Source organism: Macaca fascicularis, chromosome 12 (genome assembly GCF_037993035.2).
Source record: "Macaca fascicularis isolate 582-1 chromosome 12, T2T-MFA8v1.1".
Taxonomy (NCBI): domain Eukaryota; kingdom Metazoa; phylum Chordata; class Mammalia; order Primates; family Cercopithecidae; genus Macaca; species Macaca fascicularis.
The window spans coordinates 128,830,255-128,854,606 of record NC_088386.1 but is presented as its reverse complement, the minus strand read 5'-3'; the positions used below and the strand labels follow the sequence as shown (position 1 = coordinate 128,854,606).

General features: G+C 45.9%; 1 protein-coding gene across 5 annotated transcripts in view; it reads left to right on the top strand.

The window, feature by feature from the left end:
• NGEF (neuronal guanine nucleotide exchange factor) overlaps positions 1-24,352 on the top strand; it is a 136,585-nt gene that overhangs the window by 90,170 nt on the left and 22,063 nt on the right. For all 5 annotated transcript variants that reach the window (XM_005574642.4, XM_074010533.1, XM_045367917.2 and 2 more), the window contains one exon: positions 2,925-3,223. In XM_005574642.4, the coding sequence (XP_005574699.3) occupies positions 2,925-3,223 (299 nt within the window). The remainder of the gene's footprint in view (positions 1-2,924; positions 3,224-24,352) is intronic.

The window sequence follows — 24,352 nt, the reverse complement described above, 5'->3', positions numbered from 1 at the left end:
CCTCAAGTGATCTGCCCGCGCTGGCCTCCCAAAGTGCTAGGATTACAGGTGTGAGCCACTGCCCCCGGCCTTATGGTAGGTTTTGATCAGTCAGTCTTTACTCACTTCTCCGAGCACAGATTGGGTCAGCACCCAAACAGAGGCCCTCCCCTTACAACCGGGGAGAGGGGCGCGAGGGGGTGCGGGAGAGGCAGTCAACAGCGTCTGCCATGGGGTGACTTAAGAACTATTATTTTCAACCCAGCTACCCACAATGCTGATATTTTTGTCTTTGTTCAGCATATGTATCACAGTGAGATGTTCAAGATAGTATTCACCCATGATTTACCGACTATAGCACACATAAGACATATTTTTGAGCCTTCAAAAATATGCCAAGTGAGACACTTTTGTGAAGCTTGGAAACTGTTTTTTTTTTTTTTTTTTGGTTTTGTTTTGTTTTTTGAGACGGAGTTTTGCTGTTTTGCCCAGGCTAGTGTGAAGTGGCACGATCTCAGCCCACTGCAACCTCCACCAGGCGCCTGGGTTCAAGCTGTTCTCCTGCCATAGCCTCCTGAGTAGGTGGGATTATAGGTGCCTGCCACCACACCCTGCTAATTTTTGTATTTTTAGTAGAGACGGAGTTTTGCCATGTTGGCCAGGCTGGTCTCGAACTCCTGACTTCAAGTGATCCACCTGCCTCAGCCTCCCAAAGTGCTAGGATTGCAGGCGTGAACCACCACACCCAGCCTTGGCAACCGCATTTTTAAAAGGTGTTCAACAAGTAGTTGAGTACCTACCATGTAGGAGACACTGCACTATGCACTGAAAAGTGAATTCAAGTCAACCCCTGAAACTTGGTTTCTTTAAACCTCTGTAACCGCAGTGTCAGAATCACAGGATAGTGATAGCCTGACGTCGCAACAGTCAGCCTACCTTAGGCTCATTATTGAACTGATGTGGGTGGTGACGTCAGACCTGTCTTTATGGGTCTTCAGTCAGGGTTGCATTTAGCTTAGAGTTGGATTTTCTTTTTTATTCCTTTGTCGAATCAACTCCATGTTGTATCCGGCTGGGCTGCATCATTGGCAAAGCACGGGCTTTTAGCTTGCTGAAGTGGACGCTCTGGTTACCTTGGCAGAGAAGCTTTGTAATTTGGAGTTACAGAGCCTGGAAACCAAGTCATTTAATCCATAGGGCCGCCTTATTAGGTTCCTGTTCATGAATATAATTTCTCCAGCCTCATTCAGGATTTTGAAGGTGGTCTGTTTTTCTTTTCTTCCTTTTTCTACAGTTTAGATATGTTTAACAATTAAAGAAAGAGTAATAGCTAACAGTTGTACTGTGTTGTAAGAGCAAGTGCTTATCAAGTGCTATATTCATCCATATTGCAACTTTCTGGGAATCATCTTTGTCTCATAGTTGCACATATCAAGGGGCCTCGGCCACTGTCCCAAGGGCCAGACCAGGACATCCTGATACCCACGAGACCTCCACCTGGGTGCCTGGGTACATCTCGATCCTCACCGCCCCGACGCCACCCTCAGCCAGACCTTCATCTGCTCCAGTGGGACCTCTGGTCTCTGCTGCCTCACTGGTCACCTGAATGTTATGCATGGCCCGGGGCCTGTCCTGTATCTTGTTGGCTTCATCCCCTTCCCAGTCCTTCAGTGCAGGCCTCCATCCTGGCTCTTCCAGGGAGCTGCTGCAGCCCGTTTCTCCCAGTCCATGCTTCTAAAATGTAGACAGGACCAGGCACAGGGGTTCAGGTCTGTAATCCAGCACTGTGGGAGGCTGAGGGGAGAGGTGTTCAAGACCAGGAACTGAGGCTTGAGGCCAGAAATTCAAGACCAGCCTGGGCAACATAGCAAGTCCTCATCTCTACCAAAAAATAAAAAAGAGGAGAAAACTAGCTGGCCATGGTGGCACGCACCTGTAGTCCTACCTACTCAGGAGGCCGAGGCAGGAGAATCACTGGAGCCCAGGAGATGGAGCCTGCAGTGAGCTATGATTGCACCACTGCCCTCCAGCCTGGGTGACAGAGTGAGGCCCAATCTCAAAATAAATACATTTTAAAACAATAAAATGTAGAACAGAGTGTTTTTGCTCTGTCTAGCCCTTGCCCTCGGGCTAGCCTCCTGCCTCTGTGGCACCGTGGACAAGACCTTGGGGTCCGACCTCTTTCCTCCCAGCCTGCAGCAGGCAGGATTACCCCTCACTGTCCCACCCAGCCATGGCAACCCCCGACCCTGACACGGCTGCCTGTGCGGAGAGGAAGTCCCTGTGTCCCAAGGCCAGGACATTGGAAATGGGGTTATCCCTTTGGAGGTGCTCCATTTGCACTGATTCAGCCGCACCCCCAAATCTACCTGAGAGACTAGAAAGCATTCATTGCAAGTACAGTTGGTCAGTGAAGTCTGCAGCTGTGAAAGCAAAAAGGGAATGTTTCCCTTTTTAAATCATAAGATTGATAAAATGCTGATTTTTCCTTCAAAATGAGAATTTACAGCTACCCTCACTGCACAAATGAATATTCCTGAGTTTGAATATTGAAGCATTTAGGGCTACGGAAATTACCCTGCTGGGATAATGAGACACAGTTGGGACATTCCCATCAACTTGGTGGTGGACACATCAGGTTCTAGGTTCTTGTTTGCCAGGTGTGTGTGGGGAAAGCATATATTGGATTTTGAGTCCATTCGGGCATTTCTTTATGTGTTGGGAAAAAACATAAGCATGCTGGTCTTTCCCAAGAAATGAAGACAACGGCAGTGTATCCGGTGGCCTGGAGCCTGCCGCTGAGACAGGTGCGGGGCTGGCTTGCACTGTGTATTCCTGGACACAGCAGCCACCCTTGATAAGAACATGAAGCCTTGACTTAGGGATTTGGAATGATTGTCATCTGAGATCTTTTCCTTTTCTTTTTTACAACTCTTTGATTTCAGGGCTCCTGTATCAGGAATACCGAGATAAATCGACTCTCCAAGAAATTGAAACCAGGAGGCAACAGGACGCAGAAATAGAAGACAATACCAATGGGTCCCCAGCCAGTGAGGACACCCCGGAGGAGGAAGAGGAAGAGGAGGAGGAGGAGCCGGCCAGCCCACCAGAGAGGAAGGCTCTGCCCCAGATCTGCCTGCTCAGTAACCCTCACTCAAGGTTCAACCTCTGGCAGGATCTCCCCGAGATCCGGAGCAGTGGGGTGCTTGAGATCCTACAGCCTGAGGAGATTAAGCTGCAAGAGGTAACAAGCGCCGAGGGGTGGGGGCTCCCCCACAGCACACAGGAGTGACCCTCACTGCTGGGGGTGAGGCTTCCTCTAGGGGGTGAGGTGCCCTAGCTGGTTCACCAGAGGAATTGCCGACAGGGTTGTCCATCTAGAACATGTAGAAAAATAAACATGGCTTTACAGGCAGCAAGAGACACCCATTTACCTTCTAGGATAGCTCACCCCCAATACTGAGCATCTGAAGCATTGCTGTCTGATCGCAGTTTTTCCACCCTTCGTTATCATCGTTGCATATTTCCGTCACACGTGAATGCCACGGCACTAGGCAATGCTGAGCTCACTGTGACCGTGCCATAGCTGCAGTGATCTGTGGTTGACGGAGGTCTGCCATATCTCTTTGCGTTCACGATCTTATCGCACCACTTTCTTTTGGGGCTGTCTGAACTTTGGATGAATGGGTCTCTGAAGGAGGTCCCTCAGCTTGCCCACCTGCTCCTGAAATGCTGCAGAAACCTGGGATTCGTGTCTCTGGCCCCTTCGTTTGATGGTTCAGGTGGACTTCAGTGACTGTCAATTAGGCTGAGGCGAAATCGTTGAGTTGCCTGATGGTTTGTTGCTAGCAGGGAGAAATAATCAATTAAAAACAGTAACAAATGAATAAGAAATTTAAGTGTTTGTTTTAGCGGAACAAAGATCATTTGAGTATTAAGGGAAAATTTGTGGTATTGAGAAACAAGCATATGGTCAGGAGTAAACAGGAAGAATGGTGAAGAGAAATTGTGAATATGCAAGTTCGAGTTAATTGTGAAATTTAGAAAGTGGGCACAGAAGGGAAAAACAAAAGAAGAGATTTGGTTTTTGTAAGCACTTGGTCCACCCAGTTCCATCATCTGTGTCCTCTTCCGCTCCGTCTCACCCCCATCACACTCACCTGCATTCCTGAGCACTCTCACGTGCTTGTCCAAGCTCATCCTTGTGCTTGTTTCTTGTGGCAGCTGTGGCTCCAGAAGTCCTGCCTTTCCCTACCCCCCCATTACTCCTGTGCTAGATTCTACAGAAACATTTGCTCTTGTTTATTTAAAACATGAAACAGTAGCCTATATACACTATTAATGACCAAAACCGTGAATTGTTCCTGACCAGCATCATATACCTGAGACTTGGGTTTTACGATGAATGGAGTTGCTACTAGGGAAGGCTTGATAAAAGTGGATTTTTGAAGGGCCACCTAGACTTCACCTGGGTGTCGTGCCCAGTAGAGTATGGAAAATGTTTAGACTTTGGCATCCTTCCTAACTTGTGAGCAGTGATTTGTAAATGGCTACATCGATTTATTTTTAATAAAACTTCTAATGTAAAACTTAGAAATAAGACTGGGTGCGGTGACTCACACCTGTAATCCCAGCACTTTGGGAGGCTGAGGCTGGTGGATCATGAGGTCATGAGTTCGAGACCAGCCTGGCCAAGATGGTGAAACCCTGTCTCCACTAAAAATACAAAAGTTAGCCGGGCACGGTGGCAGGCGCCTGTAACCCCAGCACTTTGGGAGGCCGAGGCTGGTGGATCACAAGGTCAGGAGTTCGAAACCAACCTGGCCAAGATGGTGAAACCCCGTCTCTACTAAAAATACAAAAGTTAGCCAGGCATGGTGGCAGGCGCCTGTAATCCCAGCTACTCGGGAGGCTGAGGCAGGAGAATCGCTTGAACTCAGAGGCAGAGGTTGCAGTGAGCCGAGATCGTGCCTCTGCACTCTAGCCTGGGCGACAGAGCAAGACCCCATCTCAAAAAAAAAACAAACTTAGAAATAAATCCTAGTAGAACTTAAACACATGTTAGAAACCTTTTACAACATAAGCAAAGCTGAAAGCAGAGAAAAGGCCCTTGTCATAAACGGACAGCAAAAAGTGAAGAAGCATGAAAAACAAACAGCACCAAATTAGTGGCAAATTTAACAGCAAACAAATCCGTTACAACAATACATGCGAACGGCTGAAACTCCTCCATTAAAGGACGGAAGTTCTTCAACTGAAGCTCAGTGTGGTGGCTGACACCTGTAATCCCAGCACTTTCGGAGGCCAGGGTGGGAGATCACCTGAGGTCAGGAGTTCAAGACCACTCTGGCCAACATGGCAAAACCACAGCTCTACAAAAATACAAAAATTAGCCGGGTGGGTCAGGCACGGTGCCTCATGCCTGTAATCCCAGCACTTTGGGAGGCCGAGGTGGGTGAATCACTTGAGGTCAGGAGTTCAAGACCAGCCTGGCAAATGTCGTGAAACACCATGTTTACTACAAATACAAAAATTAGCCTAGTATGGTGTGCCCACCTATAGTCCCAGCTACTCTACTCAGGAGGCTGAGGCAGGAGAATCCCTTGAACCCAGGAGGCAGAGGTTGCAGTGAGCCAATATCACACACCTGCACTCCAACCTGGGCCATAGAGTGAGGCTCTGTCTCAAAAAAAAAAAAAAATTAGCCGGGCATAGTGTCGGGTGCCTGTAATCCCAGCTACTCGGGAAGCTGAGGCAGGAGAATCGTTTGAACCCAGAAGGTGGAGAGGTTGCAGTGCACCGAGATGGTGTCACTGCCCTCTGGCCTGGGTGACAGAGCAAGACTCTGTCTCGAAAAAAATAAAAATAAAAAATGAAATTATCCAATTGATTAGAAATCTAAACCCATTATATTATCAGAGTAGAGTTCAGGGCAAGAAAAATTACCCAAGTGAACAGAGTCATCTTGTTTTGTCATCTTATTCATCTACTAAAAATACAAAAAATTAGCCAGGTATGGTGGCGGGTGCCTGTAGTTCCAGCTACACGGGAGGCTGAGGCAGGAGAATCGCTTGAAAGCGGAGGTTGCAGTGAGCCAAGATCGCACCATTGCACTCCAGCCCGGGCAGCAATGCAAGACTCCGTCTCAGAAGAAAAAAAAAAAAAAAAGAGTTTTGCAATGAAATACATGACTCCTCTGTGTATTTTCGTTGTTTAAAAAAACATAAACTGCAAATGCGTCCAGCCCGTTGCTTGGATCATGGGTTTTCACTGGAGGACCAGCTTTATCTATTTTCTCTCTCCTGATTAGACACAGCCAGAATGCACCGTTTAAGTTTGGAGTTTAGACGCCTATGCAGGCTAAGGGCAAAATCCTCATAGATTTTTACAGTGTTTTACACTTCTTCTAGTTTCAGCACATTCTGTAGCAGCTTGGTTTTGGTGATGGTTTTTTAGCAACTTGCCTTTCCTGGACTCGTCGGAGCTTTCAGCTCAGTTTTCATTAAAACAACTCCCTTTCCACTGAGAATTCACTGGTTTTTATCATTAAATGATACAACTGCATCGCAGGTGCCACTGGCTTGAGTAAGTTTGAGGAATGCAAGTGACAGTGGGTGCATCCTCGCCAGATGGGGAGAGAGGCAGGCAGGTAGCCTCTGCCCTGAGCGCCTGGGGGGTAGCAGAGTACGGGGTATTCAGCCAGTGAGTTGAGTGGAGGTTGCTCAGGAGAGTTTGTGTGCGCGAACATCTCTGTGCTCGTCTCAGACCAGCTGTAGCCTGGAAGTGGAACTGCTGGTCCCGAATGAAGTGCATTTTAAATGGTGATGGACTCTGCCCAATTGCCATTCAAAAAGGCAGTACAAGTGTCACATTGCTACCAGCAGTGCAAGAGAGGCTATTTGTATTCACCCTCCCTAGCCCTGCTGTCAAACTTCTAACCTGTTGGGTGAAACATTGTATCTTGCCTTACCCTGCCCTCCTTGATGACTTGCAAATTTGAGCATCTTTTCACATGTTTACTGGCTGTATCCATTTCTTTATCTATCAGTGCCTGTTCTTATCTTTTCCCCCTTTTCTATTGGGTTCTTTACATTTATCTTCTTGATTTGTAGTAGCTTTTTATACATTCTGGATATTCTTTTTCTTTTTTTAAGATTTTCAAATGTTTTCTCCTGTACGATAATATAAGGGACGCAATTTATGCACAGAGTCACTGGTGCCCAACTGCCTAGGTTTCTCAGCTCAGCTGCTTCTTAGCTGTGTGACCTTATGCAAATTACTTAACTTCTCTGTGCCTTATCTGTAAGATGGGAATCCTAGTACCTACTTCTCAGGCTTGTGCAGATTGAATAAGTAACACAGATAAGGAGCTGAAGACAGTGCGCGGCAAAAAGCTGACATTATCAAGAGCTTATGTGCCCTCTCACTTGGTCCACGACATCTTCTTTTTGGATAAAAATCTCTTTTCCATTTTGATAGCAAATCTGTCAGTACTTTTATTCATTTAAACCTAATCTTCAGATATTGTGTCTTATGATTAGAAAGGCTATTCCCAAGAGGTACACTTTACAGTGAAAAGGTAATAGCTGGGAGTGTTATGAACTGGACAAAAAAATAGAGCAGAAGGCCGGGCCCAGCGGCTTACGCCTTACAGGATTACGCCTGTAATCCCTGCACTTTGGGAGGCCAAGGCAGGTAGATCACCTGAGGTCAGGAGTTCGAGACCAGCCTGGTCAACGTGGTGAAACCCTGTCTCTACTAAAAGTACAAAAATTAGCCAGGCGTGGTGATGTGCACCAGTAGTCCCAGCTACTTGGGAGGCTGAGGCAAGAGAATCGCTTGAACCTGGGAAGCAGAGGTTGCAGTGAGCCGAGATCATACTACTGCACTCCAGCCTGGGCGACAGAACGAGACTCCACTCCCCCAAAAAGAAAAAGCAGAATCTGTCAGAAACAAGAGGAGACGTTGCCATGCACATTCCACTATCTTACAGGAGTGGGACAGAGCAGGGAGATGGGGAATCAGAAAGAAATAATTAGGTTGGTTGAAAAGATTTGTACTGAACTTTATACTCTCTGGAGCTGCCTTGCCCGCTCTGGCGGCCACTAGCCACACGTGGCTGCTGAGCACAACATGTGGTGAGTCCAGTTGACTTGCAGTGTGTGTGTAAAATGCACACCAAATTTCAAAGAATAGAAAGAATCAAAAGAGATAAATACAAAATTAAATGAACTTCTGAGATGCCACCTTGAGACATAAACAAACCGAAGGAGAACAGAGAGGACAGAGATCCAAGAAGATACTCTGCAAAAGTCTTGATAAGATAAAAAACAGATGAATGATTTTCTAGGAAAATATAAGCTACTAACAATGGAATCAAAAGTAAAAATTTTAAATACGCAAAAATATACCAGTAACCCCAAAAAACCACCTACAGGAAAGATGTTGCACCCAGAGGACTCATATTCAAATCCCAGGAGAGTCTGGTGTTACTTATGCTGGCCTGCAGCAGAGCTGTCCAGTGGAATTCCCTGCCATGATGGAAATGTTCCTTTTTTTTTTGAGACAGTCTTGCTCTGTAACCCAGGCTGGAGAGCAATGGCATGATCTCGGCTTGCTGCAGCCTCTGCCTCCCAGGCTCAAGTGATTCTTCTGCCTCAGCCTCCTGAGTAGCTGGGATTACAGGTGTGTACCACCACACCCGTCTAATTTTTGTATTTTTAGTAGAGAAGGGGTTTCACCATGTTGCTCAGGCTGGTCTTGAACTCCTCACCTCGTGATCCTCCCACCTTGGCCTCCCAAAGTGCTGAGATTACAGGCTTGAGCCACTGCGCCTGGCCTTTTTTTTTTTGAGACAGAATTTCACTCTTGTTGCCCAGACTGGAGCGCAATGGCTTGATCTCGGCTCACGACAACCTCCGCCTCCCAGGCTCAAGTGATTCTCCTGCCTCAACCTCCCGAGTAGCTGGGATTACAGCGCCACCATGCCCAGCTAATTTTGTATTTTTAGTAGAGATGGGGTTTCTCCATGTTGCTCAGGCTGGTCTTGAACTCCCAACCTCAGGTGATGCCCCGGCCTTGGCCTCCTAAAGTGCTGGGATTACAGGCATGGGCCACTGCACCTGGGCAGAAATGTTCTTTTGTATGTCATTTTTATTATTATTGTTTTTTGAGACAGTCTCACTCTGTCACCCAGGCTGGAGTGCAGTGGCACAATCTTGGCTTGCTGTAACCTCTGCCTCCTGGGTTCAAGCGATTCTCATGCCTCAGCCTCCAGAGTGGCTGAGACTACAGGTGCACACCACTACGCAAGGCTAATTTTTCTATTTTTGGTAGAGATAGGGTTTTGCCTTGTTGACCAGGCTGACCTCAAACTCCTGAACTCAAGTGATCTGCCTGCCTCAGTCTCCCAAAGTGCTGAGACAGTTGTGAGGACCATGCCTGGCAATGATGGAATGTTCTACATCATGTCTCCAATAGTCACTAGCTCCATGTGGCTACCGAGCATTTGAAACTGGTCAGTGCAACTAAGGAACAGAATGTTTAATTCCACCCAGTTTCAACAAATATTAGTTGCTACTGTATTGATCAGCATTAAGTCTAGAGCAGAGATCATCAAACTTTCTGTTAAAGGGCCAGATAATAAATGCGTCAGGCTTTGTGGGCCATACCGTCTGTCAAAACTACTCAGCTCTGTCGTTGTGGTGTGACAGCAGCTATAGACACTATGTAAAGGAATGAGTATGGCTGTGTTCCAGTAAAACTTTATTTACAAATACAAGTGGCCAGCCCATGGACTGTAGTTTGCCGACCCCTGGTCTAAAGCATGGAAATGAGAGAAATACACAAATTATTTGAACATAGTATAATATTGATAACCAAATCTGAAAATTAAAGTACAAACACATACAAAATTATTTTATTTTATTTTAGTTTTATTTTTTGAGATAGAGTCTTACTCTGTTGCCCAGACTGGAGTGCAGTGGCAGGATCTCGGCTCACTGCAACCTCTGCCTCCCGGGTTCAAGTGATTCTCCTGCCTCAGCCTCCCAAGTAACTGGGATTACAGGCACATGCCACCATGCCTGGCTAATCTCAATCTCCTGACCTCGTCGTGATCCGCCTGCCTCATGCCTCCCAAAGTGCTGGGATTGCAGGCGTGAGTCACCACACCCGGTTACAAAATTATTTTAATCCACAATAATAATAGAAGAGTATATATATAGTCGATATACAGTCAAGAACACTGTTCTCTCAGTAATCAACAGAACTGGGAGACATAAAATCAGTAAGGTTATAGAAGAATGGGCCACCATCAACCAAACAGAACTGATAAACATTCCTAGAACACTCTACCCAACAGTAGCAGAATACACATTATTTTCAAGTGCAAAGAGAACTGTCACCAAGGTAAAGCATAACTCTCCTTAACACATTTAAAAGAACTGAAGTCATAGAAAGTATGTTCTCTGACCCTAATGGAATTACACTAGAAATCAGTAACAAAGAAAACAGAAAATCTCCAAACACTTGGAAATTAACACACTTCTCAATAATCCCTGGGTCAAGGAGGAAGTTGCAAGGAGAGTTATAAATATTTTGAAATGACTGAAAATGAATCCGCAGCATACCAAAGTTGGTGGGAGGCAGCAAAAGCAATGTTTTGAAGCAGATTTATAGCATTATACTTATTTAGGAAAGCAGATAGCTTTCAAAACAATAACCTAAGCTTTCACATTAAGAAACTGGGCCGGGGAAAGGGCAAAACCAAAGCAAGTGGAAGGAAAGAAATAATACATATGAGAGCAAGAATCAATAACGTGGAAAATTTTTTAAAATATAGAGAAAATCAGTAAAACCAAAATTGAATTCTTTGAAAAGATTAATAAAATTAATAAATCTCTATCAAGATTGACCAAAAAGAAGAAGATATAAATGACCAATATCAGAAACGAAAAAGGAGACAGGATGAATCCTCGAGACATTTAAAGGGTAATAAGGAAATATTATAAACAATTCTACACACATAAATTTGGCAACTTAAATGAAAGAGACCAATGTCCCAAACTGAAAGCTACCAAAACTCACCCCAAATGAAATAAATAACCTGAATAGTCTTGTAACTGTTAAAGAAATTGACTTCTTATGTAAAATCTTTCAAAATATGCAATCTCTAGGCCCGTAAGTTTACACTGGTGAATTCTACCAACCATTTAAAGTAGAAAATAGTATCAGTTTTCCCCATTCTTTTCCAAAATATGGAAGAAGGAATGCTTCCCAACTTTTTAGAAGACCAGCATCACCTGATAGAAAAATCAGAGAAAGACAGTATAATAGTAAACTACAAACCAATATTCCTCATGAATGTTTATTTTTAAATTCTCAGTAAAAAAATAATAGCAATTCGAATCCAGCAATGTATAAAAAGAGCAATATGGCATGACTGAGTGGAGTTTATCCTGGGAATGCAAGGTTAGTTAAATATTTGAAAAATCAATTAATGTAACCCACCATATTAACAGTCTAAAGAAGGAAAAAAAAAAAAAAAAAAAACTGCATGGTTACTCCAACAATTGATGCTGTAAAAGCATTTGACAAAATTCAGTATTCAGCCATCATTAAATTTTTCAGCAAAGGAGGAAAACAAGGGAAATTCCTGGACCTGATAAGGAACATCTACCAAAAACCTAGGGCAAACCCATACTTAATGGTGAAGGACTGAATGCTTTTCCCGTAAGATTAGGAACAAGGGAAGGCTGTCTGTTCCTTCACCGCTCCCATTCCTATTCAACATCATTGTGAAAATCCTAGCCAGTGCAGTAAGGCAAGAAAAAGAAATAAAAGGCATATAGATTAGAAAGGAATAAGTAAAACTGCCCCAGTCACAGATGACATGTTTACTTGAAAAATCCCGAAGAATCTACCACAAAAACCTCGTAGAACTAACAGTGATTTTTAGCAAGGTTGCCAGATACGAGGCCAACATACAAATATCAGTCATATCTCTGTATTCTAGCAGTGAACAATTAGAAACCGAAATTAAAATTCTCATACCATTTACAATAGCTGCTCCCAAAATGAAATATTTAGGCATAAATCTAACAAAACATGTACAGGATCTCTGTGCTGAAAACCGCAAATCAGTGAGGAGAGAAATCAAATAAAATGTAAATAAATCAAGAGACAAACTGTTCATGGATTGAAAGATTCAACATAGTAAAGTTAATTCTCTTCCCATATTGATCTATACACTCAATGCAACTCAATCAAAATCTCAATATTGGCCGGGCACGGTGGCTCAAGCCTGTAATCCCAGCACTTTGGGAGGCCGAGACGGGTGGATCACGAGGTCAGGAGATCGAGACCATCCTGGCTAACACAGTGAAACCCCGTCTCTACTAAAAAATACAAAAAAACTAGCCGGGCGAGGTGGCGGGCGCCTGTAGTCCCAGCTACTCGGGAGGCTGAGGCAGGAGAATGGCCTGAACCCGGGAGGCGGAGCTTGCAGTGAGCTGAGATCCGGCCACTGCACTCCAGCAAGGGGGACAGAGTGAGACTCTGTCTCAAAAAAAAAAAAAACAAAAAACAACAACAACAACAAAAAAACTTCAGTATTTTCTCTGGTCATAGACAAAATTATCCTAAAATTTATCAGAAAAGGCAAGATAACTAGAATAGCCCTGAACAGTTTTGAAAAATAATAAAGCCAAAGGGGTCATACTATCTGATTTTAAGACAACTAACAAGTTTACAGTAGTCAAGGCAGTGGGGTAGTCATGAAATTACAGACACATAGATCGGTGAAATAGAATAGAAAGTTCAAATAAACCCACACAAATATGGCTAGATTTATATATAGAAATAAACCCACACAAATATGGCTGATTGATTTTTGGCAAAAGGACAAAAGCAAACTAATGGAAAAAAGACAGTCTTTTCAACAAATATTGAACGTTGGTGCTGGAACCATTGGATACATATATGCAAAAATATTAACCTCAACTTAAACCTCATGCCTTATACAAAAATTAACTCAAAATGGATCATGCATCTAAATGTAAAATGCAAAACTTTAAAACTTTTAGAGGAAAACATAGGAGAAACCTTTATAACCTGAGGTTAAACAAAAAAAAATTGATCAATTGGTCTTGATCAAAGTTAAAAACTTTTGCTCTGCAAAAGACACTTAAGAGAATGAAAAGAGAAGCTACAGATGGGGAGGAAATATTTGTAAATTACTTAACTGATAAAGGACTTGCATCCAGAATACACAAAAGAACTCGAAACTCAACAGTAAAAAAACAGCAATCTAGTTTAAAAATGGGCAAAAGACTTAAATAGGTACTTCACCAAAGGAGATATACAGAAGGCAAGTAAGTGCTACACACTTCCTTACAAAAAGCTTTAAAATCAGGTCAGTCCCAAGTGCTGGTGTGCACACACAGCATACATTGCTGGAACTCTCCTACATGGCTGGTGAGGTCACAAAATGGTGCAGCCATGATGAGAGTTGGTGGTTTCTTACCAAGTTAAACATGCATTTATCATACTACCACACAGCCCCGCCCCGCCCTGTAGCAGCATCTCATCAGTGGCCCTGTTGACTTTGGGGCTGTCTTGTGTGTCATGGGATGTCTAACACAGGGGTCCCCAGCCCCCACCCCCATTACCCCCCCGCCCTCCCCCCTCACCATACAGCAGGAGGTGAGTGGCAGGTGAGCAACCAAAGCTTCATCTGTATTTACGGCTGTATTTCTCATAGGAGCGCGAACCCTACTGTGAACTGCACATGCGAGGGATCTAGGTTGTGCGCTCCTTATGAGACTCTAATTGCACCTTATGAAAATCTAATACCTGATGATCTGAGGTGGAACAGTTTCATCCAGCCCCCTCCAACCCCTGGTCTGTGGAAGAATTGTCTTTCACAAAACCAGTCCCTGATGTTCAAAAAATTGGGGACCATTGGTCTAGCAGCATCCTTGGCCACTACTCACTAGATGCAACCCTCCCCCAAATCGTGACAAGCAAAATTGTCTCTAAACTTAGCTGAATGTCCCCTGGAGACCAAAATTGCTCCTGGTTGGGAATCACTGCCCTAGAGAAATAATAACTTACGTTCACAGAAAAACGTGTACATGAATGCATGCTTATAATCACCGAAGACTGGAAACGAGCCAAAGGTCCTTCAACAGATAGAGAGAAAATAAACCAGTACATCCATATGGTGGTGTGTACCATGCAATAAAAAGGATGAAACTACTCATATGCGACAACATCGACGTTTCTCAAAGGCATCTTGTTGAGCGAAAGAAACGAGAAAGGTTCCACACGGTGTGGTTCCATTTCTATGACATTCTGAAAGAGACCACACTAGTGGCAGAAAACAGATCTCGTTGGCAAAGAGTGGGTGCCAGGAGTGAAGGATGCGGGAAGTGTGGCAAGATGGGATGGTTGCCCAGGGGTTAGGTGTTGGGGGAACGTGGGGAGATGGGATGGTTGCCCAAGGGTTAGGTGTTGGGGGAGCATGGGGAGACGGGATGGCTGAGTGGGTTGTGGGGAGTGTTGGAACTGTTGAGCATCCTGATTATATTGTGGGTTACACAAACCTGCAGATATGTTAGAATTCATAGAACTGTACACCCCCCAAAAGTCCACTTTTTACTGCATGATAATTTTATCATGCAGTAAAACATCAAAAAGATTGAATATGTTCCATTTTATTGTATATGACCTAACAAAATAAGTATTACCCCCTCCAAAAAAAATTAAAATGCAGATCTATCTCGCCGTGAGTTAAGGTAAAAAAAAAAAATACATAAAACATAAGCAAATCAAATCTGGAGATAGATTAAATGAATAATATACATTAAGCAAGGATGAATTAATGCAAAGATAGGTTAATAGTTAGATATTTGGGGCCAAAATTTCATACTGATAGGTCAGAGGAGAAAAATGCATGGATCTTCAAAGAGGATGAAAAAGAAAGGAGTACACTATTATCATCTAGATAAAACTCAGAGGGATACTTTTTTGAGATTTATAAGGAAAATTTCAAATTTATAGCTAAAATCATACGTAATAAAAAACTGTTGGTGGCAATAAAGGCAAGACGCAGTGCCTACTAACACGATTCAGTGTTGCCCTGGAAGCTCTGTCCAAGGTAATAAGATGAGGAAAGGAGTAGGAGAGAAAGCCAGAAAGAAGGAATGTCTTTATCTACCATTATCTACCAGTTATGGTTTCCTACTTAAAAAACCCGAGGGAATCAAATAAAAGTACCGGACCTAGTAAGGCAGTTCCAGGAGGTGCTGGTTGTAAGATAAACATGCAAAAATTAGTTGTTTTCATATACATCAGCAAAACCCAGATTTCAGTCGATTAAAAAGCTCTGTCAATAAGAAAAACATGAGTACCCCAAAGAAAACTGGGCAAAGCAATTCACATTTTAAAAGTACAAATGGGTCAGATGAGAATATATCCTGGCAATGAAAAAAAAAAAAACCCAAGAACAAAAGCAAAAAAAGTACAAATGGTGCAGAGTATGGTGGCTCATGCTTATAATCCCAGCACTTTGGGAGGCTGAGGTAGGAGGAGTGGTTTTAGCCCAGGGGTTCGAGACCAGCCTGGGCAACATCGCAAGACCCTATCTCCACAAAAATAAATAAATAAATAAAATTTTAATACAAATGGCCAATGAGTACATGAAAAAAGAAAGAAAAATCAAACTCACTAACAGTCATAGAAATATAAACTTAAGCAGTATTGAGGTACCATCTTCTGCTTCTCAAAATGACAAGAGACTTAAATATATATATTTAAAACCTAGTGTTGAGGGACTCTAAAGGAGCACTTTCAGACACAGCCAATAAGAAGAGTATATTTGTATCAAAACTCCAGTAATAGTATATTTGCTTACTTTCTAGTGCTTCTATTTCTAGAAATTTATCTTGCAAAATAATCAGACATGTGTATAAATATTTATTAGCATATTCATCACAGCAAAAAGTTACGGGAAGAATAAGGAGAAGAAACCTATATGCCCAATGGCAGGGGGATTGTTTAGTAAGATGATATACAGTTGTTTAAAGATGCAAACATTGTATTTATTTTATTTTTTATTTTTATTTTTTGTGGCTGAGTCTCACTCTGTTGTCCAGACTGGAGTGCAGTGGTACGATCTCGGCTCACTGAAGCCTCCGCCTCCCGGGTTCGAGCGATTCTCTTGCTTCAGCCTTGTGAGTAGCTGGAATTATAAGCACTCACCACAACACCTGGCTAATTTTTTGTATTTTTGGTAGAGATGGAATTTCACCATGTTGGCCAGGCTGGTGTCGAACTCTTGACCTCAGGTGATCTCCTGTCTTGGCCCCCCAAAGTGCTGAGATTACAGGCGTGAGCCACCGTGCCCGGCCCAAAGAGGCAAACGTTTAAAAACGTGTTTTTAAAAAATGAATGAGGTGAATGTTCAAGATATACAAAGTTTTTTAAAAAGCAAAATAGAACATTTCATCTATAGTGAGAAAGCGTAGAAAATAAAGATTTTTTTACTTCCTTTTATGCATGTTTGCAAATTCCAGTTAATCAAATGTAGATTTTTAAAAATAAATGAGGATGACCGAACTGATGCGCAATCCAGTCACATTTCGTAGTGAATAATGTGAGCACGTGGGCTTCAGCATGTCACTCTGATTTTTTATCGTCTGACTTTTTATGTTAAAGACCTTTCATGTGCTTCTCTTTTGTTAATATCTGATAATGGACACAAAACCGGGATCTTCAGATTGCATGTTCCAAATCAGTGACTTCTGTATCAGATCTTTTTTTTCAGTCTATTTATCAAAGCAAGACAGGCAACTTGGACTGCCAGCACAATCTATTGTCAGGAACTCTCCTCTTTTTCTTTAGCTACAAAAGCAGCAGGTCACGCTGAATTACTGTTCACACAAGGAAAACACCCTACAATGATGGCCTTTTGGTAGGCTTAATCAGTCACGGGGGAGCCAGAATTTCAGAACAAAATACTATAGTATGTTTCCCTCCTTTTAAAGTAAAGATTATCTAGTTGAAATGGGAAAGAGTTCCCGTGTAGGACTTTTTCAGTTTATTAATAGTTTGTTGTTGTTGTTTGTTTTTTTATTTAGAGACAAGGTCTCACTCTGTGGCCCAGGCGGGAGTGCAGTGGTGTGATCACAGCTCACTGAAGCCTTGAACTCCTGGGTTCAAGTGATCCTCCTGCCTCAGCCTTTCAAGTAACTGGGACTACAGGTGTGCACCACCACCACCCCAGGCTAACTTTTAAAATTTTTTTGAAGAGATGGGGTCTTGCTGTGTTGCCCGGGCTATTCTTGAACTCCTGGGCTCAAGCAATCTTCCTGCCTCAGCCTCCCAAAGCGCTGGGATTATAGGTGTGAGCCAGCATGCTAGGCCTCAGTTTTTGTTTTTTAATTTGTCCTGAAGCTCTTGGTCCCACCCTTTTGGGGATGGTGTTTTAGTTACTGTTTGAGAACCCAACAGTTGGAGGAAATAATTAGGCATAGATTCAAATTAAAAGGTTGGGAAGGGGCTGGGCACGGTGGCTCACACCTGTAATCCCAGCACTTTGGGAGACCGAAGGCGGTGGGTCACCTGAGGTCAGGAGTTGGAGACCAGCCTGGCCAACATGGTGAAACCCCGTCTCTACTAAAAATACAAAAATTAGCCTGGCGTGGTGGTGCGTGCCTGTAGTCCCAGCTACTCCAGAGGCTGAGGCAGGAGAATCACTTGAACCCAGGAGGCAGAGGTTGCAGTGAGCTGAGATTGCTCCACTGCACTCCAGCCTGGGTGACACAGCCAGATTCCATCTCAAAAAAAGAAAAAGAAAGGTTCGGAAGGAGACAAGTGTAGAAAGGGTAGGGTGTCCCAAGATGGGAGGGCAGGGGGCTTTCCTGGAAAGTGGTGGGAAGTGAGGGACACAGAATTGTTCTGACGGACAATAAGAGGCAAAGAGAAGAGAGTAGGACTACGGGGGGTGGGGACCATCATCCCAGCTGACGGAATGTCAGCTGCACTCAACCCTTCCAACACTGGGAACCTGGTGTCAAGAAATGAAGGAGAAACTGGAGGTGCCCGGAGCAGCCACTCCTTTGGTGATGCTGGGTCACGTCCCCAGCCTCTGCAAGAACCTGCCTCTGCAAAGGAGCTAGAGAAAGATGGACTTGCCACGGTCCCTGGTCTTGGTGGGCTGGGCATGGAGCTGGAAAAGTGAGCAGGGGTGATGTGAGGCTCTCCAGGGGAGCCGGGACACACACTCGCATGTGCACAGCCTGCCCAGGCTGGAGGTGCGGCTCGGCCCCTGCACGCCCAGACAGGACTCATGGCTAACCGCACATGCAGCCTAACCACAGGGCAGCGAATTGTCTTTTGTTTCGGTAGATGCTGGGTCTTGCTGTGTTGCCCGGACTGTAGTTTTTGCAGCTGTAAGTTGCGACGCAGCTCAGTCTGCATCTGTGCAGCCTCTGACATACAGAGTTGGTTGTTTTCTAGCCTGTTTTCACAACTTAGAACTTAAACGTATTTACTTTCCCCACTCCCAAAAGAAAATTGTGCCTTTTAGACAGAAATTACTTAGGATTTTAATATGATGTTCCTCTATCCAAAAAATTAAATTGTGATTATTATTTAATTTACCAACTGTTACTGAATTATATGTTTTTCTGTTTAGATTAAACCCTCAGCAATTCAGCAGATGAGTCCTACAGTGGCAGATGGCTGGGAGTTTTTCTTGATGCTTTGAGGTGGATGTGGCCATTACCTAAAATATCAGCTAGGCATTAGAAAGCAAATACCAATACCTATTTTAACAAAGTAGCAAAGTAGGCAAGTAGCTTTTTTTTTTTTTAAATCATCTTTTGGTTAACAAATGTATGCACCTGATAGGAAGTTCAAAAGGTACAAAAGGACTCTCAGTGAAAGTCTCTCAGTCCTGTCCCTGGGCCACCCATTTCCGTTGTCGGACACATATTCAGGTGTGCGTGTGTGTGTGTGTGTGTGCCCGCCCTCATGCCACACAAATGTAAACTACTATCAAAATATTCATCATAACTTTCCATCTCCATCCAAATAGAGCACCCTCATTTTGGCAGTTTTCTGGCCTCCATTGTTTAGATGTTCCATAATGTATTTAACCCATCCCCGTTGATGGAAATACTGGGTACCGAGGGTGTTCGTTGCAGCATTATTTTTACTAATGGAAGATTGAACCTCTACACAGTGGAATGCTAAGGGAATTGCTAAGTGGGATTGTTGGGTGAAAGGTTAAATGTTCTTTAAATTTTGAGAGGGTATCACCTAATTGCCTTTACACACTAGCCACATGTGAGTGTGCCTATCCCCTGCCAGTAACGTGGTGCATGACCCAGCTGTTTCATCTTTACCCAATGTGCTAGATTAAAAATTGTATCTCATTATGGTTTTTGTTTTGTTTTGTATTAAGACAGAGTCTCACTCTGTCACTTAGGCTGGAGTGCAGTGGCGCGATCTCAGCTCACTGCAACCTCCACCTCCCGGGTTCAAGCGATTCTTCCACTGCAGCCTCCCGAGTAGCTGGGATTACAGACACCCGCCACCACGCCTGGCTAATTTTTTCTATTTTCAGTAGAGACAGGGTTTTGCCATATTGGCCAAGATGGTCTCAAACTCCTGGTCTCAGGTGATCCACCCGCCTGGGCCTCCCAGAGTATTGGGATTACAGGCGTGAGCCACCGCGCCCGGCTTCGTTGTGGTTTTAACATAACATTTCTCTTGCCATGAGGCAGGCTGGACATGTTCTCAAGCATGTGTCTTTTTAAATGTATACACACTTATTTTAGTATGTAAACATTTTTGCAAATGATTTTATTAACAGGTCATATTGAGAAAGCTTAGTAAATTGGCATTTGTGATGTGTGTGAATGCTGAGGCTTGGATTCGGGCCCCCAGCGCCAGCATCCCATGGTTACGTTGAATATGTGACTCCCCTCATCCCTTAGCAACCCGAGGGGGTAGCTGTCGCTCCTCCATCAGACAGCCGAGCCCCCACTCCCCACGCTGCTCACGGGACCTGCTCAGTCCGGCCTTGAATTCACTAAAGACTGCACTGCAGCCGGCTGGGCTCGGGCTCTGGAGTTCGACTTCATCATCATTGTTTGCAGAAGAAGGATAGCCTTTGAGGGGTTTCTTCTTAACTGGAAGCCTTTTAAAGTCACTTCTGTGCATCCAGATGCCTGCAGCGTATAAATGACTGCACCAGCAGCAGGCACCGAGGCAACTTTGTGACCTTGCTGCTGAGTCATCCTGGGGAACAGAGGATATGAATCACTGCAGGGGCAGGGCGGCTGCAGTGAGAGGACCCTGAGGGGCCGGAGCAGAGAGTGGAGAGCTTGGGAGCGCCTGGCCACTCCTGGCTCTGGCTCTGTCCCCAGCTGCTAGAGGAGAGAGAGGAGTGGGCTGTGGTGGTCCCCACACCACAACTTAGTAATTGGCATTTGTGACGTGTGTGAGTGCTGAGGCTTGGGTTTGGGCCCCCAGCGCCTGCCTCCCATGGCTACGTTGAATATGCGACTCCCCTTGTGCCTTAGCAACCCTCAGCACACCCCAGCCACTGCCCTGCGGAGGACAGACTCAGGCCAGATCTTCAGCAGGCCCAGGTGGCCCTGATAGCTCCCACCAGCATACTGGAGACAGGGAGCCTGGATGGTAGGGCCTGTGCTGAGGTGCCACGGTGACATCCCCACGGCCTCTAAGGGAGCCCAGGAGGGACGCCTTAGACCCTCAGCATTCTGCCTGGCCTTCTCTTCGTCCCCTCCCTCCCTCCAGGCAAAAGCCAGTGAACTAAGTTGGGCTCCAGGCCAGCACCCCGATGCCCAGGACTGGGGGTGACCCGTGTGGGGAGGGCCTGGCACACGGGTGGATGGGAAGGGACCTCCCAGAACCCTTGCAGGGAAGGGGCTACGTTTTGTTTCCTGCTCGTGAGGAAGGTGGGGGGCAGCCAGTGCGCCCGCCCTTCAGTCCACGGTCTGCCGGCCTTTGGCTCCGACCCCGGCAGATGTCACCCTGGTGGGGCAGCCGCATCACCACATCACAGCGCATCGAAGGTCGCAGCATCAGAGACAGCAGTGACTTGTTAACACAGGGGTCGGGAGAAGCCACAAAACAACCCAAATCAGGCTGGAATGCACGGCTCAGGGGTCCACGGTGAACCCTGGATCATAAGGAGACCGTGTAGGTAAAGAGCCGGGAGGAGAAATCGTGCGGCCTCGAGCTTTGCTGATGGTGGGGAACGAAGGGTTGATCTGGGTGCGGAGGTAGGAGTGGGATTCCGAGGACAGACACTGTGGGCCTGGCTGGCCAGGCAGCATGGCCCGTGCTTGACCGTGACCTGCAGGACAAGCTGAACCGCCTTCAATAACAGGGGGTTGGGGCCTGCGGGCTGCGTGAAAGCCCATCGCTCTGTGGGTGTTAGGCCTGGCCTTCCGCCCTTCTCCAGCAGAAGTAGGTAAGCTTCCTCCAGACTTTTTTTGGTGTCCGGGTTCCTCTTTTGTGACCTCCTGCTGATGGGTTGGGGGTCTCCTTTGTTTTTCAAATGTGTCACTTGAACAGGGTGGTGTAGGCGGCCCTAACTCCGGGACCTGGCTGGTCCTGAGGCCACAGGGTGTCACCACCCCAGAGCAGCCCAGTGACCCGCGCTGCCTGAGAGGGGGCCTGCCCACCTGGCCTCAGGCCCTGGTCCTGCCCCCGCAGGCGGCGTGGCTCCCGGTGCCTCTGTGGGCCGCTCTCCATCCCATGGGCGCCATGCTGGCCCAGGGTCCCCAGTCTTGGAATCCTCTGGACTCCCTGTCACTGGAGGGCTGGGGAGATGCTCCCTGAATGAGGCTAACCCCCTGTTATCTGCGACTCTCCACAGTGAGGGGCAAAGTCGTGTCAGTCAGAGAAAATCAAGATTTCCTGAGAAAAATACAACCCAGCTCTCCCTGAATGTGGCAGGTGAGCGCCACGGGGTACAGACCCGGCTTCTCCCCTTGGGCCGGCTGGCCACTAGCTCAGGCCGTGCAATTCCAGCCATCTGTGATCCATCCTCACACGGCGGTCAGAGGGGATGGACTTAAAATTGGGAGCCAGAGCCTGCAGGTCCCTGCTCAGTCCTCACAGTGGTGGTGCTGTCGCACCTGCACGTGCCTAGCGCCCCTGCCTCCCACCCGCTCCCGCCTCCCCCACGGCCGTCCATCGCCCGCCCCTCGTGGCGCCCGCCCCTTCTCTGCACAGGCCTTGGTGTCCCTGGGAATGGGTTTTCCTGCCCGTCTTTGGGACTCAGCCCCAATGCCAGAGCAGCGTCCCATCCCACCCTTGGTGAAGGCGGTTCCCAGATGCTGGATCAGTCATAACCCCAGAACATCTGTCAGGGCTCTGAGACGGCCAGGCCCCAGGCTGAGCGTTTCTCATTGTGCACCCCACTTCCTGGCAACAGCCTGATGAGGCCAGGACTGTTCTTCCCGTTTGGCAAGAACATGGAAACTGAGGCTTAGCGGGATTGAGGAATCCCATCCACAGCAGAGACTCTGGCTCAGTCCCAAGATCCATCCACAGCAGAGACTCTGGCTCAGTCCCAAGGTCCATCCATAGCAGAGACTCTGGCTCAGTCCCAAGGTCAAGGCTGTGGCCATTTGCTGTTCAGCTGCCCATGGTGGACTCCAGGCGTGCCTCAGTCCTGGCGAATTGCAGGGCCACCTGGGCTGAGCCCCCTGAAGAAAGTCCAGGCTTGATCGGAGTTTAATCTTCACGAGGAATCCAAGCCAGGAATGGGCTTAGGAAAGCCAGGAAGTGTGACAAGAATACTGGCAGATAGCAACGGAGCTGAGAGCGCCGTTCGGAGACCAAACGGAGATTCAGACAGTCGGGTCCAGGCTACCTGGGCATTCCCTGAGAAGGAGCTTCTGTAGCAGTGATACATATGTTCACACGCACCCTGATACACACACATTCACACACACACAGTCACATACTGTCATTCACACACATTCTCACACCATACACATTCACCCACTGTCATCCGCTCACAGTCTTTCACACACAGCCACACAACACTCACACATTCACACCCACCTTCATACACACTCATTTACACAGTCACACATAATGCATTCACACACATTTACACCCACCCTCATACACACATTCACTCACATACTCATTCCCACATGTTCACACACTCATACACCACCCATTCACACATTAACACCCAGTCTCATACACACTCATTTACACTCAGTCACACATACACATTCACTCACATTCACGCCCACCCTCATACGCACCCATTCACATTCATTCACACCCACCCTAGTACACACTCATTCACACACTGTCACATACACGCATTCACACACATTCACACCCTCATACACATTTAGTCACGTGCATGCTCATTCATTCACTCATACATCTATACACTCATACACACTACTACGTGCCCCCACACACACATTCACTTACACACTCTCACAGCCACACCCATATACACATTGACCCACATTCACTTACACACACACCCATATACACACTCACACACATGCTCTCACACACCCATATACACATTCACTCACAATCACTTATACACATGCTCTCACACACCCATATACACATTCACTCACAATCACTTATACACATGCTCTCACACACCCATATACACATTCACTCACATTCACTTACATGCTCTCACACACTCATATACACATTCACCCACAATCACTTATACACATGCTCTCACACACCCATATACACACTCAAATTCACTTACATGCTCTCACACACTCATATACACATTCACCCACAATCACACATGCTCACACAGCCACACCCATATACACATTCACTCATAGTCACTTACATGCTCTCACACACCCATATTCACATTCACTCACAATCACTTGTGCACATGCTCTCACACACCCATATACACATTCACCTACAATCACTTATACACATGCTCTCACACACCCATATACACATTCACCCACAATCACTTATACACATGCTCTCACATACTCATATACACATTCACCCACAATCACACACGCTCTCACAGCCACACCCATATACTCATTCACCCACAATCTCCCACATACGCACTCTCATTCCTTCACACTCACACCCTGACTCGCATATGTGTATGCACACATACGCTCATTCCCACTCGCCCTCACAGGCTCACACTGCCTTCCACTACCCTGGGACGAACGTGCCATGGGAGGGCAGTCTTGCCATGTTCATGGCTGAGTGCCCAGTGCCTAGACCAGTGCCTGGTGCTCAGCAGATGCTCTGAGCATTTGTGGAGTGAAGGAATGAACGAGTGAATGAATGA